The 19,066-nt window shown below is 46.8% G+C and overlaps 1 protein-coding gene across 2 annotated transcripts in view; it reads left to right on the top strand.

Moving 5' to 3' along the window:
* MYH11 (myosin heavy chain 11) overlaps positions 1–19,066 on the top strand; it is an 86,888-nt gene that overhangs the window by 43,544 nt on the left and 24,278 nt on the right. For both annotated transcript variants that reach the window (XM_080980924.1, XM_080980923.1), the window contains 15 exons: positions 82–177; positions 870–988; positions 1,165–1,317; positions 3,075–3,248; positions 4,630–4,803; positions 7,199–7,313; positions 7,434–7,627; positions 8,915–9,036; positions 9,829–9,898; positions 10,342–10,502; positions 12,053–12,161; positions 13,124–13,255; positions 14,156–14,362; positions 16,040–16,177; positions 17,839–18,134. In XM_080980924.1, the coding sequence (XP_080837050.1) occupies positions 82–177; positions 870–988; positions 1,165–1,317; positions 3,075–3,248; positions 4,630–4,803; positions 7,199–7,313; positions 7,434–7,627; positions 8,915–9,036; positions 9,829–9,898; positions 10,342–10,502; positions 12,053–12,161; positions 13,124–13,255; positions 14,156–14,362; positions 16,040–16,177; positions 17,839–18,134 (2,260 nt within the window). The remainder of the gene's footprint in view (positions 1–81; positions 178–869; positions 989–1,164; positions 1,318–3,074; positions 3,249–4,629; positions 4,804–7,198; positions 7,314–7,433; positions 7,628–8,914; positions 9,037–9,828; positions 9,899–10,341; positions 10,503–12,052; positions 12,162–13,123; positions 13,256–14,155; positions 14,363–16,039; positions 16,178–17,838; positions 18,135–19,066) is intronic.

Here is a 19,066-nt window from a genome sequence, read left to right as displayed (position 1 = left end):
AGCCCCCTTGTTGACAGAGCGGAGTACAAATCTGTATATATGTTCAAGCTTCTTAAAGATGTCTCCTTTACACCCGCGCAGCGATGCTGAGAGTCGTCTCATCCGTTCTCCAGCTTGGTAACATCGTCTTCAAGAAAGAGAGGAACACAGATCAAGCTTCAATGCCAGACAACACAGGTATGACAAAGGACTGTGCAGGATTCAGATTTCTGCCCTTGTTGTGAGTCTCGCCCCCCTGCAAAAATGGACCATGTATAGCTTACAAGCAGCCATGCACACATGGCCTGTACCCAACAGAAGAAACTTGTATATCAATATTCAGCTGCTCATGGAAAACAAAACTGCTTTTCTGATGGTACATCTGACATCTCTTACTTGCAACTCAAATGGGGGGAAGGTGCTGTATGAAATAGTGGGTGCACAAATCAGTCAGTTTTGGTTTTCCCACTTTTCCCATTCCCCCCCCCCTCCAGTCTTAAATTCCTTTCTCCACATTTCTGCAGCGGTTTTGGTGTGGGGGGTTTTGTTTATAAAGAACCCTCCTGAAAATTCACCAGCATTTGAGTGAGAACGTATCCTAACAAACACATTTTTGTATGGAGTTTTGACTGACCTACACATTTTCACAAACAGGTTTTGCGAATATAATACGCCTTGGTATGCTGTTTTCACCAATATGTGCATTTTTTGGTATACGTTGGTTGGAGGGACTGCATTGCAAAATTCAGGGCACAGCGGATTTTGTGTTTTCGTCCCCCACGTTGGTTGGAAAAGTGCAAATTAGGTAGCTTCTTGTTCAAACGCAACCAAAATTGAATTTCTCCATGATCTGTAGTATAAAACGACATTTCAAATCTCTTCTGTTCCAGCTGCACAAAAAGTGTGCCACCTTATGGGTATCAATGTGACAGATTTCACCCGGTCAATACTCACCCCAAGAATCAAGGTTGGCCGAGATGTTGTTCAGAAAGCTCAGACCAAGGAACAGGTAACGATGGCCTTCTTTCCCTTGTTTCCTCCGTTCTGGTCCTGGTCTTCAAAAGACCCAGCACCCAGGCAATGGGAATTTCCCCCAGCCCAGACACCAATGATTGCCATGCAATAAAATCTGGCTGTGGTTCCTTCACTGATTTTGGTCTTGCTTCCATTTAACTTTTTCAACAGGCTGATTTTGCAATAGAGGCCTTAGCCAAAGCAACGTATGAACGCCTCTTCCTTTGGATTCTGAGCCGGGTGAACAAAGCCCTGGACAAGACCAAGAGACAGGGAGCATCCTTCCTGGGAATCCTCGACATTGCTGGGTTTGAGATTTTTGAGGTATGCCCCCTTTATTCAACCCAAGGTAACTGGAGCAGCTGACCTCAATCAAGGCCAGCTCATTTTCTTGTGTTCCATGGTCAGTGCCAGATTTACATATGAGCTAAACAAGCTATAGCTTAGGGCCCCACTCTCTTGGGGCCCCCCAAAAAATTTAAAGAAAAAACAACCTGGATGTACATTTCCAAAATATAACATAAAAAACCCCCAATAAAATAAAACCTACATACAGCAACAGTGATTTGTGTTGTATAGGCTCCTATGATGTAAGTAATGGGCCCCGCTTGCTCCCTAAAATATCACTGGTTTGCTCATTTCTATATATAGGGTGCCTACATTCTGCATGCACTGGTTGCATGGCCACATGTGCAAATGGCTTTAGATACCTATTAGGTCCACAAATTACCATATAGCATATGTTGTTGTTGTTGTTTAGTCGTTTAGTCGTGTCCGACTCTTCGTGACCCCATGGACCAGAGCACGCCAGGCACTCCTGTCTTCCACTGCCTCCCACAGTTTGGTCAAACTCATGCTGGTAGCTTCGAGAACACTGTCCAACCATCTCATCCTCTGTCGTCCCCTTCTCCTTGTGCCCTCCATCTTCCCCAGCATCAGGGTCTTTTCCAGGGAGTCTTCTCTTCTCATGAGGTGGCCAAAGTATTGGAGCCTCAGCTTCAGCATCTGTCCTTCCAGTGAGCAATCAGGGCTGATTTCCTTCAGAATGGAGAGGTTTGATCTTCTTGCAGTCCATGGGACTCTCAAGAGTCTCCTCCAGCACCAGAATTCAAAAGCATATATAGCATATATTCAATACAAAAAACAGCGACAATTTGTTGTTGACAAAGGACAGCTGGACATATAAAGAGCCCCAATACCTTCAGTTGCTTAGGGCCTCATCAAACCTAAATCAGGCCTTGTCCGTGGTCCAAGGCATTTTGCTGCCTGAGGTGAAGGGCATGGTTCATTGTCCTCAGTTCCCTGTACAGAAGCCAACTGGACTGGAGCTGAATCTTGTTCGATGCTGGTCCAATGGGGCAGCATCCTCTGGCGGAGATGGTGGTGGTGGGCTTCACTCAGAGGGGGCAGGCAGACTGTTCAGCACTTGCCGCTCTGCCCTCCAACACTTCACTGCTGTTCTCCGGCAACCCTGAGGCACGCGCCTCACTCTGCCTAATGATAGGGCTGGTCCTGTCCATACTGTTTGTGGGTTTATAAACTTGTTGGTTTTATAAACTTTATGAACTTGTAGGTTTATAAAGAGACGAATAAAGGTACAGGTAAAGGGACCCCTGACCATTAGGTCCAGTCATGGCCGACTCTGGGGTTGTGGCGCTTATCTCGCTTTATTGGCCGAGGGAGCCGGTGTACAGCTTCCAGGTCATGTGGCCAGCATGACTAAGCTGCTTCTGGCGAACCAGAGCAGCACATGGAAACGCCGTTTACCTTCCCGCCGGAGCGGTACCTATTTATCTACTTGCACTTTGTGCTTTCGAACTGCTAGGTGGGCAGGAGCTGGGACCGAGCAACGGGAGCTCACCCTGTCGCGGGGATGCGAACCGCTGACCTTCTGATCGGGCAGGTCATAGGCTCAGTGGTTTAACCCACAGCGCTACCCGCGTCCCTTAAAAAAAGACGAGTAGTCTTCGTTTATTAAGGTTTAAAAGCTCCAATTGTTTTGGTCTTACCTTGATTTAGGAAGATTAACCCTGTATATGGCTGCTGCTTCACCCCTGCTTTCTCTCCCCCCCCCCCCACAGGTCAATTCTTTTGAGCAGCTGTGCATCAATTACACCAACGAGAAGCTCCAGCAGCTCTTCAACCACACAATGTTCATCCTTGAACAAGAAGAGTACCAGAGGGAAGGCATCGAGTGGAACTTCATTGATTTTGGACTGGACCTGCAGCCCTGCATTGAGCTGATCGAAAGACCAGTAAGATTGCTTTGTCTAGAACATCTGGTTGACCATTCACCCATTACAACCATCTTCACAGAGCCAGTGTGGTGTAGTGGTTAAGAGCGGTGGACTTGTAATCTGGTGAACCGGGTTCAATTCCCTGCTCCTCCACATGCAGCTGCTGGGTGACCTTGGGCTAGTCACAGTTCTCTGAAGTCTCTCAGCCTCACTCACCTCACAGAGTGTCTGTTGTCGGGGAGGAAGGGAAAGGAGGTTGTGAGCCACTTTGAGACTCCTTAGGGTAGTGATAAAGCGGGATATCAAATCCAAACTCTTCAGAATTTCTTACAGTCTGGTCAGGTCTAAATTAAATTAAATTAAATTAAGCAATTCATTAAATTTAAACTATTGCATCAAGTGTGACTTGCTAAATTTCTCAGTATTAAATTTGACTTCTTATTTTTAACACACAGACACACAAAATGTATATCCCACCTTTCTCTCAAGGTGCCTAAGGTGGGATACAAGGTTCTTCCCCTCTCCCCATTTTGTCCTCACAACAGCCCTTTGAGGTAGGTTGGGCTAAGGAAGAGTGCTGCTCTCCAGGCACTATTCCACCTCTCTAACCACTATACCACACTGACACCTTAGCATTGTATCACAGAGGATTGGCTACCTTGGGTATAATCCATCAATTGATCAATGGAAGCATTTGGCATCCAGAGGCTAATTTTAATCAGTTATGGCAAATTTTCCAGAGCCATCTGTTTGGCAGTGGTGAGAACAGAATGCTGGACTAGATGGGCCTTTCACCTCACCCAGGAGGGCTGCTCTTAATTTCCTACGTTAATTTTTATCTCTGTGGCCATGGTTTAACAGAACACGAGTTTAAAGAGCAGCGCAGGGCTGTTTGCAAAAGGACTTTCTAACAGCCCTATGCTGCTCTTTGAACCTCTAAAACTGGAGTTTCTAGGCCCAGTGCGGGCCTGTTTGAAAGACCTATTGCAAACAACCCCACACTGCTCTTTAACCATCCTAAAACCAGCTGGTTTAGGAGGTTCAAAGAGCAGTGCAGAACTGTTTGCAAAAGGGCTTTCAAACAGCCCTGCGTTGCACTTTGAGGTCTCAACAATTGGGGCTTCAAAGCGCAGCATCACCTGATATCAATGATAGATGGCAAACCTGCCCACCTGTCAAATTTGACCTGCTAGGGCTTGAGGAGACAATGATCTGTCCCGTCTGTCCCCCCCCCCCAGACTCCCCACTCCTCCTCTAAACAAATGAACACCATTTTCTTTCCAGCTCTTTACCAAATGGACACCAGCACGACAGTAAATTTCAGCAGTCAACGCCCAGTATGTTGGGAAGGTCTCTCCCGAGAGGTGATCTGATGACGTTCTGTTCTTCTCCATTTCAGAATAACCCCCCTGGTGTCCTGGCCTTGCTGGATGAGGAGTGCTGGTTCCCCAAGGCCACGGACACCTCCTTTGTGGAGAAGCTGGGTAACGAACAAGGCAACCACCCCAAGTTCCAAAAGCAGAAGCAACTCAAGGACAAAACAGAGTTCTCTATCATTCATTACGCAGGAAAGGTAAGGAGCAGGACAGGGGCATCCGAATAGACAATTTCTTTCTTTTTTTAATTTTTTTAAATTTTATTTATTCTTAATAAATGATACAAAAAATGAAAATAAAATAAACTAACATGTACTGATACAAAAAGTAAAAATACATATACCCCTATACTACAGACACAAACCCTACATACCCCTGTGACTTACCTCCACCGCTACTCAACTTCCTTTGGTTCAAATTTGAATATTGTCTTTTTTTTTCATATAATTTTTATTAATTTCTTTTTTAACACAATATTTCCTACATTACAATAACAAATAACAAAAAAACCTTTTGCTCTGCCGAGCTCATGACTTCCCTCCATTCCTTCAACCAGTTTTGTGTTTTCAAGTCTCTACAGTGGTACCTCTGGATACGTACTTAATTCATTCTGGAGGTCCAGTCTTAACCTGAAATTGTTCTTAACCTGAAGCACCACTTTATAACCCTTTCTAATTATTGTTCTCATTTATACTTTACATACTTAATCCATGCATATCAAAATATTCCTTTTAGAGCAGTGTTTTTCCATATATTCCTCGAAACACTGCCATTCTAATCTTAATTTTTTATTTGTCTGAAGTCTTAGGGCTGCTGTTAATCTTGCTAATTCTATAAATTCGCTTAAATTACATATCCAATCATCTTTTGTGACAATTTCTTAACAGTGCACATACTTAGGGTTGCTTCCCTTTGATTTTTTGGGGGGGAAAATAGCCCTACTTGCCATAGTAGGTCTGTGTTTCCCCAGACATTTTGCTAAATCAGCAAAAATCCGCCTGGACTTCATTTTGCTGAGTGTTTCCCAGATGTGTCAGGGAAAACCCCGACATATGGCAGCCCTACATATGCTGCCCCCTCCCTGCCCGCAGGCTAAAGCACTCAGGAACAGCGCAAAGGCTTGGCATGGGCAGGCCATTGCTGTAGCGCCCCCCCCCCCCACAATTCCCCTACACCTGCTCTTCCTCTTCACTGTTGCAACTTGCTTGTTCACCTACCTCTTGCTCTGGCCTGGAGGGTAATGAGCAAGCAAATAACGGCAGAGGTGAAAAGGCGGAAGACTCAGCTCCTGCTGCCTGCTTCCTCAATGACTCTGTCTGGTAGCAGTGATGGGGCAGTGGAGCATCAGCAGTTGGCAACAATGGCAGAGAGGAGGTAGACCAGGCTTACCTGGGTGTGGGCCAGATCACTCCTGCGGAGATCCTCTGTGGGCCGGGCCGGCGCAGTGCAATGCCAGAAATCGCGTCTGCACATGTCCGCGGTGCCGGAAATCACTTCTGCACATGCCCAGATGCTGAAAATCACACCTGTGCAGAAACGATTTCTGGCGTCTGGGCATGCGCAGAAGCGATTTTCAGTGCTGTGGACATGCAAAGATGTGATTTCCAGTGTCTGGGCATGTGCAGAATTGATTTCCGGAGCCGGGGAAGAGGTTTAGCGCAGCGCACGGGACTTACTAAGTGGGCGGCTCGGTTCGGGGGTGGCTCTGTTGACAAGCAGAGGGCCAGGAGGCCAGCTGATAAGCCCCAGCTGTGCCGTCTCCTTCCACTGGCCCATGCGACCCGGACTTCAAAAGCCAGGGCACGCTCTTAGCAGAGTTTACTGCGCACACAGAATAGGCGTGAGGCTTGTGAAGTCATACTCTAACTACAGATTTATTAAACATAAATCAGAACATGTCTCTCATGTCGTCTCAGAGAAAACAGCAAAAGCAAAAGCTATACACAAACGGAATTTCCCAGCATACTGTTCTGGAATGTAAACAGACATGTGACATGCAACAATCTCATGCCTGTTCCTTAAGGTGGAATGGAAATGTCAACAGGCTCATGGGCCGGTTAAGTGACCCTCATGGGCTGCTTCCAGCCCATGGGCCTTAGGTTGCTGACCTCTGAGGTAGACTCACAGAGGGAGGGCTGGTAAAAGGTATAGGGACCCCTGACCATTAGGTCCAGTCGTGGCTGACTCTGGGGTTGCAACGCTCATCTCGCTTTATTGGCCAAGGGAGCCGGCATACAGCTTCCGGGTCATGTGGCCAGCATGACTAAGCCACTTCTGGCGAACCAGAGCAGTGCATGGAAACGCCCTTTACCTTCCCGCTGGAGCGGTACCTATTTATCTACTTGCACTTTGACGTGCTTTTGAACTGCTAGGTGGGCAGGAGTAGGGACCGAGCAACAGGAGCTCACCCTGTCGCGGGGATTTGAACTGCCGACCTTCTGATCAGCAAGTCCTAGTCTCTGTGGTTTAACCCACAGCGCCAATTTTCGCCTTTTACAGGGTGCCATATTACCCAGATCTGCCCCTGCTGGAAGTTGCCAAGTGACAACTTGCAGTGACTCACACATGCTGGGTTTTTGTTTTTCCTGGAAGGTTAACTACAACGCCACCGCCTGGCTGACCAAGAACATGGATCCCTTGAACGACAACGTGACGTCCTTACTGAACCAGTCCTCCGAGAAGTTTGTGGCAGATCTCTGGAAAGATGGTAAGGACATGAAGCATGCAATGCCGTCCATTGAGCATAGGCCCTTCTTCACGCCAAACAGCTCCTCTGCCCCTGAGGCTTCCTCTAAAGGCTGAATGTATAGTCTCGGCTTTGTTTCAGTGGACCGCATCGTGGGGCTGGACCAGATGGCCAAGATGACGGAGAGTTCCCTCCCTAGCGCTTCCAAGACGAAGAAGGGCATGTTCCGGACGGTTGGGCAGCTGTACAAGGAGCAGCTGACGAAGCTCATGACCACCTTGAGGAACACCAGCCCCAACTTCGTCCGCTGCATCATCCCAAATCACGAAAAAAGGGTCAGTACTCTGCTGGCACCGAGAGCGAGCACATCCACTCCTTTTCCAAGTACAGTGCTACCTCAGTTTTCGAACGTACAATGGTACCTTGGTACTCGAACGGCTTGGCTCCTGAACAAATCAGCTCCCGAACACCACAAACCCAGGAGTGTTCTGGTTTGCAACATTTTTTGGAAGCTGAACATCTGACATGGCTTCCATTTGAGTGCAGGAAGCTCCTGCAGCCAATCGGAAGCCGTGCCGTGGTTTTTGAGCGGTTTCGGGAGTCGGACGGACTCCTGGAACGGATTAAGTTTGAGAAACAAGGTACCACTGTAATCCGTTCCGAAAGACCATTGGAGTTCTGACACGTTCGAAAACTGAAAACTCAGTAGCTAACAGCTAGGCCTCAGGATCTTGCACTCAGCAGAAGCCGCTTGGCATGTTCGACTTCTGAGGTGTGTACCAAAGCATTTACTTCCGGGCTTACGGCGTTCAAAAACCCAAATGTTCGTCAACAGAGACATTTGAAGGTATCACTGTATTTGTTTATGCTTCAGAAAAGCCCCCAGAGCAATTTGAGAACAAGAAACTGAAACCACAACGATAATATTAAACCAAACTGTTTTCAAGATGGAAAAGACAGCAACTAGAAAGCAGCCATGTAATTCGCCAAAATAAAAATGAAACCTGAAGCCTAATAATAATAATAAGAATACCCTATCCATCTGGCTGGGTTTCCCCACTTGAGGAGAGGGTACAGATTAGGACCAGTGAGAGGATGTGGCCTTTGGAGTCGGGAAACTTGTCTGGGGAGAGACCTGGGGAGTAACTCTTCACTTTAGCAGCAGTTTCAGTTGGAAACCAATTGTTGCTATTGGAATAAAGCAATGCTTGCCCATCAGCAAGCATGTCTTACTCTAGGAAAGGAACAGTCAGGAGCTCATGCACTCGATGCCACATATGATGCCAGGAATGGAACAAGTGTGTGGTTTAGGGAGAACAGCCTCGTGGCCAGACATTCCCCACCCCTGCCCTAATGGACTAGTTTCCACTGTGCATGTGCAGCTGAGAATCTTTAATGGAGGAATCCCATTATTTTACCAAACTATGGTTCACATAATTGCTCCTTCAGAGCCACTAGTTTTTAGTGTAGAAAAGCCTCTAGACAGAATTCTCTGCTCTGGTTTTGAAGCTTATTCACTTATATATTCCAGAAGTGTAAAAATGGGCATTTTGCAAAGCCCTCCTTCCCCCTTTCCTATGCTGGGTGATGGAATTATAAAAGAATGTCTCCCTGTTTTACAGGCCGGGAAGCTAGATGCTCACTTGGTCTTGGAGCAACTGAGGTGCAACGGTGTTTTGGAAGGGATCCGAATCTGTCGCCAGGGTTTCCCTAACAGAATCGTCTTCCAGGAATTCCGCCAGCGGTAAGAGGCTTGCAAGGAGCGATAAGGATTTCATTGGGGGGGGGGGGAGATGTTGTGCAAGAGTTCCCCAAATCAGACCTGGGTCTAGGCATCTCAGTGACTGGGCTGCATGACTTGAACATGAGCAGGAGCAGATTGCTTGGTTTCCTGTAGCATGACAAAGCTACAGGAGTATGGATGGTCTCAAAATGAAACTGTAGGCTCCAATTCACCAAGATCATCTCTTTTGAAAGGAATGGAAATTGTGCAAGATCACTGTTGCTATCAGTTTGTTCCATGCATCGGAGCTCAGGATTGTTATTGAAGGATTTAATTAGGAACAGGCAAATCTGTCAGTTTTTGTTTCCCTCAATTTCTCCTTTTCCCAATCTTCAGTTCTCCACGTTTTTCCTTTTTTTATTTTATTAAGAATTCATCAGCATTTTAGTGTGCTTTTCTCCCAGTTTACCCATTTTTGTCTGATATACTTTGATTAACTTTTTACCTAATCTGTATTTCTCTTATATCGGCTGGATATATGAATGGAATTGCAAAACCCAAATTAGATAAATCGCAAACTAATGGAAGAAGTAAATTAGCAAGGATTCTCCCCAAAAATGTGCCAATAAATAAATAAATATCAAATTATGGACATTAATAGGTTCATGGATGAATTGTAATTCAGACGCGCGAGAGATTATACATTTTATTCCATGGTACATGTTTCATACCCAAGGATTTACATGATTTGGATCACGCCTGTATTCAGATGTTGCAGAATTCAGTGCTATTTTCAATGTGCTTTGCCCATAGCTATGAAATTCTTGCTGCAAATGCCATTCCGAAAGGATTTATGGATGGAAAGCAAGCATGTATACTCATGGTGAGCAAAGCCTTTTCACCCTTTGCTATATGTCCCTGTTTGCATGACTCTTGTCTTCTGTTACTTTCCTGCTCCACATTCCAACATGACCGGACTTCCTTTCACCTCTTTGTTTTCTTCCTTCTTTTTCTCGGCATTCCAGGGTTTCCCTTAAGATGTTTCATTTTCTCCACTCCGGACCAACTCTATGTTTTGGGACGTATCTTTTAAATACACCCCGTATTCCAGAATTCATTTATACAGTGGTGCTCTAATGCTGTATAAATAAATAAATACATACTGTTTAAAACGCACACACATTGAGTTGCTCTGCAGTCTCCCCCAGATGATCCGTTTATTGAGCATTCGTCCCGATTTGCTTGCACAAAGCTTATGTGGAGGGTTAGCTTATATCTGGTTTTTAATCGAACACTACAAATTGGTGTCTCCTCCCACCTCTATAGATCAAAGCCTTGGAACTTGACCCCAACCTGTACAGGATTGGGCAGAGCAAGATCTTCTTCAGAACTGGCGTCTTGGCTCATTTGGAAGAGGAGAGGGACCTGAAGATCACAGACGTCATCATTACTTTCCAGGCTCAATCCCGAGGCTACCTGGCAAGAAAGTACGGTTGTTTCCCAAAGAGCAACTAAACCAAACAAAACAAAACTTAGGATGGGTGGGAGGTGCAGAATCACAAGCATCAAGCATGGTCACTCCCACAAGTGGTGTGACTTTGCTGGACCAGGTGCCCTATGTTATGGGCCCACCGAAAGGACAGAGAGCTTTTGAACAGCTCATGCAAGCAAGCCAGTCTGCACAGAGCAGAGCATTGTCAGAAGGGAAAGTCTGCAAAACTACCAGGCTCCTCCCACTTCAGCTCCTGCTCCAGGGCAGACTATTTGCAGACTCCTGGTGGGTGTGTTCCTGTAACCAGAAGCCCTAAGTAAAGTCCCTTTTACTGGACATTTTGCTGATCAAAATTGCTCTTCCCTATACGGAGCTGGGTGGGGTGTTTTACACGGATGATTAAGGGTTGTATTCAGTGCTAGTCATCTTCTGAGCAGACCCACTGAAATGAAAGGACATTGGTCATTAATTTGGGGAGTTTCCTTTGAGTAGGACTGCAAGACACAACACTAAGACTGTCCCATGCCAACATGCTTTTGTGAGGGTGTAACAGATATCTGGGATGCACGTGTTGTACCAGTTGCTGAGGTACGATTTCCCATAGAAAGTAATGCAAAATGGATTAATCGGTTCCAGGCCTTTAAAACCAACCCCTAAAACAGCAATTTTTACTATCTAATGATACTATCTAATGTTGTTCTGGGTGCGGCCGCCGAGACCACGTAACACGGGTCTTGAAAGATCTACATTGGCTCCCAGTACGTTTCCGAGCACAATTCAAAGTGTTGGTACTGACCTTGAAAGCCCTAAATAGCCTCGGCCCAGTATACCTGAAGGAGCGTCTCCACCTCCATTGTTCTGCCCGGACACTGAGGTCCAGCGCCGAGGGCCTTCTGGCGGTTCCCTGACTGCAAGAAGTGAACTTACAGGGAACCAGGCAGAGGGCCTTCTCAGTAGTGGTGCCTGCCCTGTGGAATGCCCTCCCATCAGATGTCAAAGAGAACAACAACTACCAGACTTTTAGAAGACATCTGAAGGCAGCCCTGTTTAGGGAAACTTTTAATGTTTAACAGACCACTGTATTTTAATATTTTGTTGGAAGCTGCCCAGAGTGGCTGGGGAAACCCAGCCAGATGGGCGGGGTATAAATAAATTATTATTATTATTATTATTATTATTCTGTTAACCATTCTCTTGGCTTTGCAGCTTTTATCCATTTCACTCAGCGCTGGCTTCCGCACAGTCACAAAATCAAATTGGTTGCAAGAGAACTCCAAATAAACCAAAATAAAACCCAAAAAGCTAGCCCAAATGAGCCTAAATATCACCTCCATGACGCGCAGGTGCCCAGCTAGACCTTGGAATCTTGCACTCGGCGGAAGCTCCTGAGATCAGAGGAAGCCGCATCGCATGTTCGGGTTCCGAAAAATGTTCGAAAACCGAAGCATTTACTTCTGGGTTTGCGGTGTTCGAAAACCGGAATGTTTTTCAACGGATACATTCAAAAACTGAGGTTTGACTGTATATTTCTCTCTTTTTGATCAGGGCTTTTGCCAAGAGGCAGCAACAGTTAACCGCCATGAAGGTCATCCAAAGGAATTGTGCTGCTTACCTGAAGCTGAGGAACTGGCAGTGGTGGAGACTCTTCACCAAAGTAGGTGCCTTTCTTGGCTGCCCCTACCTAGGGCTTTGGAGGAGGTGGAGTTGCGGGCTTCACGGCCCCACCATGCGCGCGGCGGCTGGAACCCAGCCAACGCGCGATTGGGGGGATTCCCAGCTGCGTCACCTCCTGGCCAGCCAATTGGCTGGCTCTGGGGGTGTGGCCTGCCCTATTTAAACCAGGACACGGCCGGGGATCTCCCTCTTTGCTGCCTGCCATCTGTTCCTGTTTTTCCCACCCTCCCGCCCTATAAGGTTTTCCTTCCTTGACCTTGGCTGGTCGCCATTGAGGGGCCTGGTAGGAATTTTCCCACTTGGCAAATTGGCACCAGCCACTTGGTTTTCGCCAACCTCGTAGCAAATCACCCCAACTTTCTGGGTATTGGCGGTTAGGCATTGGTATTGTTCTGTAGATGGAAGAGGGGAGGTTACGCCCTCATCTCCCCCGCATATTGAAGGGTAGTCTGATAAAGGATTCCAGCGGGCATGGCCCTGTCCGAAGCCTAGGGAGGTGAGGGCCTAAGGCACGCCCCCTAGCAGTGACCCGGGGGGAGTTCCTAGTTGATGTGCATCAGCAGGACTCCCCCTGCTGGTGGTTAACCCCTCCCAGACTTCAAGCAGATGGGCTGAAGTCGGATATAGTCGGTTAGGTCCAATGCCTAGGCCAATACCACTCATCACCTGTAACCAATATGGCCTTATTTAGCTCATTAACCTTAATAATAGTGTCATGTGTAATTATTTCCACTGGGGGGGGCGGGAACTCGCCACGCAACAGCCTTCCTCCAAAAGGCTGCTCTCTGAGGACTATAGCTCCCAGTCTGCTCCCAATAAAAGGTTCCCTGGGGGAAAGACTAGGGAAGGCAAGCTATGTTCTTTTTCAGGTGTGTGTGTGTGTGTGTGGAGGGGTCAGGCAGCGTGTTTCCCGAAGTGACCATAGAAATTCTCTTCTTTCAGGTGAAGCCACTGCTACAGGTCACCCGCCAAGAGGAAGAGATGCAGGCGAAAGATGAAGAGCTCAAGGCGGTGAAGGAAAGGCAGATCAAAGCCGAGAGCGAGTTGAAAGAACTGGAACAAAAGCACAGCCAGGTGAGCTTGCAGGGTGCCTTGACCTTTCAACCCAAAGGGCCCGGATCCTTCCTTGCCAGGTTAGGTGCTCACATAATCATAGTGTTGGAAGGGACCTTGAGTGTCATCTAGTCCAAACCCCTGCAATGCAGGAATCTCAGCCAAAGCATCCATGACAGATGGCCATCCAACCTCTGCTTAGAAACCTCCAAGAAAGGAGAATCCACCACCTCCTGAGGGAGACTGTTCCCCTGTCAAACAGCTCCTACTGTCACAAAGTTCTTCCAGATGTTGAATTGGAATCTCCTTCCTTGTAATGTGAAGCCATTGGTTCTGATCCTACCCTCTAGAGCAGGAGAAAACAAGCTTGCTCTATCTTTCTTGTGACAGCCCTTTAGATGTTTGAAGATGGCTAACATACCTGCTCTCAGTCTCCTCTTATCCAGGCTAAACAAACCCGACTCCCTAGGCTGTCCATCATAAGGCTTGGTTTGCAGACCTTTGATTTTCTTGGCCGCCCTCCTCTGCTCCCATTCCAGTTTATCAATATCCTTCTTAAATTGTGGTGCCCAGAACTGGTGTTTGCTCCCTAGGACAGGCAAATTCAAGCAGAGGTTCGAATCAAGACGAGGGATTGAACCTTTCACACCTGCCCTGATTTCAGCCCAATGGGGTGTGATGGTTTCTGAGATCAAGGAGCCATTTTTGGCTATTCCTGGATAGCCATTTTGAAGCAAGATAGTGCACTGAGGCTTTCAAAATTTAACCACTTATTTCCAAACTCTGCTAATTTTTTCCTCCCCTTCAAATTCCTGAGCAACGCTGGGTGCATGACGCCTAGTTTGGGATAACAACGAGTTTGCCTTCGGGTAAAGAAACCACTTGGCCCGAATTTTAACATTTGCTGTTGTCCTTTGCCAGCTGTCTGAAGAAAAGAACCAACTTCAGGAGCAGCTCCAGGCCGAGACGGAGCTCTACGCAGAAGCCGAGGAGATGCGTATCCGACTGGCCGCCAAGAAGCAGGAGCTGGAGGAGATTCTCCACGAGATGGAGGCCAGGATCGAGGAGGAGGAAGAACGCGGGCAGCAGCTGCAGGCCGAGAAGAAGAAGATGCAGCAGCAAATGCTGGTACCCGAGCTTTAAATTTATGATCATCATCATCACCATTTATATATTTATTTATATCACACCTTTCCCCCTTTCCATGGAGCTCAAGAGTGGTATGCATGGACCTCCCCTCCTCATTTAATCCCCCACAACAACCCTGTGAGGTAGGTTGGCCCTCAAGGTCATCTGGTGAGCTTCATGGCCAAGTGAAGGGATTTGTCCCATTAATCAGTTGCCAAGACTGAAGGTCCCCGCCTCCCCACAGCTGCCTAAGTCCTCTCCTCTCCACGTCCATCCGTGCCCCCACCCAGCAATTGGAGACTGGGCCTGCTCACTGCCAACCTCCGTCCTTTTCATGCCTCTTCTGGTTCTGGGAGACATGTGGGGAGGGGTGAGTTTGTAGAGACCGAATTGAGCAGGGATTTGAACCCTGGTCTCTCCCAGGTCCTAGTCTGGCACTCTAACCATTACACCACCACTGGGTTCTCATGCTGGGAGATCAGAGGGAGACTTAAAAGCATTGCTGCAAGGAAATGGGCTTGGCTGGAGAATGGAGAGGAAGAGCGGGCTGCTGAGGGGCAGGGAAGGGAGAGATTAATAGTAGAATTATAGAATATAATTATAGTAGAATTATAGAATTGTAGCATTGGAAGGGAACACGAGGGTCACCTAGTCCAACCCCCTCTGACGCAGGAGTCTTTTTGCCCAGCATGGGGCTGAAACCCACCACCTTGAGATTAAGAGTCTCATGCTCTCTACCCACTGAGTGGGAGGGTGGCCTGGAGAGAGTCCCTTCCGCATACGGTGAAGGCACACTTGCAAATTCATTTTCACACCAATGAGGACTAGAAGCTTGCTTTCCCCTCAATGCTGTGCCAATTCCTTGACTGGACAACTACTTGCTGGGCTTGATTCTAATTCTGTTTATATATATTGTGTGTGTGTGTGTGTGTGTGTGTGTGCTGGATTTGATGGTAGTACTTTCAGGGCTGGATGACCCAATAGGCAGACTAAGCTCTAGTAAAGCAGAGCCACACGCAAAAAAAATTATAGAAAGATTTTGATATTTCATATAAAAACCCAACCCATGAAAGTAGTCATCTAGCGAATGTAGAAAGAAGCTACTTTTAATTTCAGCCTAATACACACACACACACACACACACACACACACACACACACACACAGTGAGTCCTGTAAAAGAAGTCCTGTGGAAAAAGTGTACACATGTTCCACAGGGCTTCTTTTAAAACACTCACCATATATACATATATATATATATATATATATATATATATATATATGTATATAATATTTTTAATACAAGGGTCTTAATCCAACCCCAGTTGCCATATCACATGCTAGCCTAACAGGTGGTGCTTAAAATACAGTGGTACCTCAGGTTACAGACACTTCAGGTTACAGACGCTTCAGGTTACAGACTCCGCTAACCCAGAAATAGTACCTCGGGTTAAGAACTTTGCTTCAGAATGAGAACAGAAATCGTGCGGCAGCAGCGGGAGGCCCCATTAGTTAAAGTGGTACCTCAGGTTAAGAACAGTTTCAGGTTAAGAACGGACCTCCAGAACGAATTAAGTTCTTAACCCGAGATACCACTGTATCTGAAGAAGCAAATGAATGCATAAACTTCACATCCCCCCCTTTTTTTACCTTCCACCTCCCATGAACCCCCAAACAGGAACTTGAGGATCAGCTGGAAGAAGAGGAAGCTGCCAGACAGAAGCTGCAGCTGGAGAAAGTAACTGCGGAGGCCAAGATCAAAAAGATGGAAGACGACATCTTGGTGATGGACGACCAGAACAACAAACTCACAAAGGTCCGTGCTGCTGAGCAAACCAGGCCCTGCTCTTTAGAGCCAGTGCAGAGGTGGCGGTGAGGGAAAGACCTGCTGAAATCCTAAGCAACTGAGAGGGGCAGAGGGTGCCCTCTTGGTGGTTCTGCCAGCCACAGAAACATGGGGGCTGGCAGACTGGGAGAGGGCGTTCTCTGTGCCAGCTCCCAAAATGTGGAACTCCCTCCCTGCAGAGGCTCGCCTAGCACCTTCATTACAAAGAGTTGTGTCCAGCTAAAAGGTTCTGCAAGTGCAAGCACTCTGGGCTGCCTAGCAGTACTTCCCCTCACTGTGCACCTCCTAAATTTGTAGAGGGTCCTCCCCAACCTTTGAGAGAAGATTTAGGGGGGGAGGAGAAGGCGGTGATGTTCTGTCGCACAGCCAGAAGTACAGATTCCTTGAATACCACCCTTTTGCTGAAGAAGCTCCTCTTTGGCCTTCGACGGTGAAGATTTGCGTGTCGTTTTTGCGAGATTACCTCTGCTGTCTGACACAATGTCGTTTGGTTTGATTGAAATGGGGGTTTTCATATTGTGCGATATGTCTGGCTGCAACCCACCCTGGGATTTTGTGGTGAAGGCGAGTGAGACAATATCTTAAATAAATAAATAAATAAATAATGGTATAATAATTTATTATTTGTACCCCACCCATCTGGCTGGGTTTCCCCAGCCACTCTGGGCGGCTTCCAACAAAGATTAAAAATACATCAAAATGTCACACATTGAAAACTTCCCTGAATAGGGCTGCCTTCAGATGTCTTCTAAATGTCAGGTCATTGTTTATCTCTTTGACATCTGGTGGGAGGGCGTTCCAAAGGGGGGGTGCCACTACCGAGAAGGCCCTCTGCCTGGTTCCCTGTAGCTTAGCTTTTCGCAGTGAGGAAACTGCCAAAAGGCCCTCGGTGCTGGACCTCAGTGTCCGGGCAGAACGATGGGGGTGGAGACGCTCCTTCAGGTATACTGGGCCGAGGCCTTTTAGGGCTTTAAAAGTCAACACCAACACTTTGAATTGTGCTCGGAAACATACTGGGAGGTCTAATGGATGGATAGAGGCATCCATGTCTGGGTAAAGGTAAAGGTAAAGGGACCCCTGACCATTAGGTCCAGTCATGACCGACTCTGGGGTTGCGGCGCTCATCTCGCTTTACTGGCCGAGGGAGCCGGCGTACAGCTTCCGGGTTATGTGGCCAGCATGACTAAGCCACTTCTGGCGAACCAGAGCAGCGCACGGAAACATCGTTTACCTTCCCACAGGAGTGGTACCTATTTATCTACTTGCACTTTGACGTGCTTTTGAACTGCCAGGTTGGCAGGAGCTGGGACCGAACAATGGGAGCTCACCCCGTCACGGGGATTCGAACCGCCGACCTACTGATCGGCAAGTCCTAGGCTCTGTGGTTTAACCCACAGTGCCACCCGCGTCCCCCATGTCTGGATAGACTTGCCTAAACAAAATGGTTTTAAGCAGGTGCTGAAAAGAGTACAGCAGAAGTGGCTGTCTGATGTTAATAGGCAGTGAGTTCTCACAAATGAGTATTATGTGGCACATTTAGCAATGCCAGTTTTTTCCCTAAGTAAGTTCATGCAAACTAAATGCAATTTCTGATTGTTTTTGTGTGTGCCTCCCTCTCTTCTCCTCCATAGGAAAGGAAACTTCTCGAGGAGAGGATAAGCGACTTGACCACCAACCTTGCAGAAGAGGAAGAGAAAGCCAAGAACCTGACCAAGCTGAAGAACAAGCACGAGTCGATGATCTCGGAACTGGAAGTCCGCCTGAAGAAAGAAGAGAAGTGCCGGCAAGAACTGGAGAAGATGAAGAGGAAGCTGGAGGGCGACTCGAGCGACCTCCACGAGCAGATCGCAGATCTCCAAGCCCAGATTGCGGAGCTGAAGATGCAGCTGGCCAAAAAGGAAGAGGAGCTCCAGGCGGCCCTGGCCAGGTGGGGACAAGTCCTTGAGGTGCCCCAGCTGATGGCTGGTAATTTAGGACTGTGGTTGCATGACAAAGGATTTTTTTTTAATTAAATGAATTTTATTAGTATTTTCTACACAACAACAACAACACGAAAGATATAAAAAAATAACAATACACAACACACAAAAATCAACATTCAAAAACTAAAAACAACAACAAATAAAAATAATCTGTATCTTACAAGTTAATAATATAAACACTAAAACAACAACAACAAGACATTGACTTCCTCCAATCCCACAGCACTTCCTTTATCTCTCATTGTGTCTTCCTGTTTTCCTGTTTTCTTTATCATCTCTATCCTAACATCTAGATATAAATCCTTTTTTCATATCCTTTCACTTACCAAGGTTATTCCAGACTCAGCCAGATTTCTGCCCTTGAACCTTGACTTTTGAGGTATTCATTTAGGCACTCCCATTCTTTTTTTACTTCACTTTTTGGTTTTTGTCTTATTATGTCTGTCAATTTGGCTAATTCTAAGTATTCTGAGAGCTTACATAGCCTCTCTCCCCTAGTGGGTAACTGATTCCCTTTCCAGTACTGAGCCACCAGGATTCTTGCTGCCGATGTTGCGTATAAGAAAAATTTAGTTTTGTCTTTTGGAATATTGTCATTTAAAATTCCTAAAAGGAATGCCTCTGGCCTCTTACTATATGATATTCATAATATTTTCTTTATTTCTTCGTGGATCATGTTTGCATGATGAAGGATTTGCTGTTGCTGGTGGGACACACTATCCTCTCTGCTGAAACCACTGCATGCTTCTGTTGTCCTTCTGGGTGAAACCAAAAGAAGCTCCCAGGAGTGTGAGTCACACTCCTGCAATAGCTCAGGGGTAGCACAGCATCTCCTTTGTATCTAGAAAGTCCCGGGTTAGACCGCTGGTGTCTGTAG

Source organism: Podarcis pityusensis (assembly GCF_964106645.2).
Source record: "Podarcis pityusensis genome assembly, chromosome: 14".
Lineage (NCBI taxonomy): Eukaryota > Metazoa > Chordata > Lepidosauria > Squamata > Lacertidae > Podarcis > Podarcis pityusensis.
This window is presented reverse-complemented; position numbering and strand designations above follow the sequence as displayed.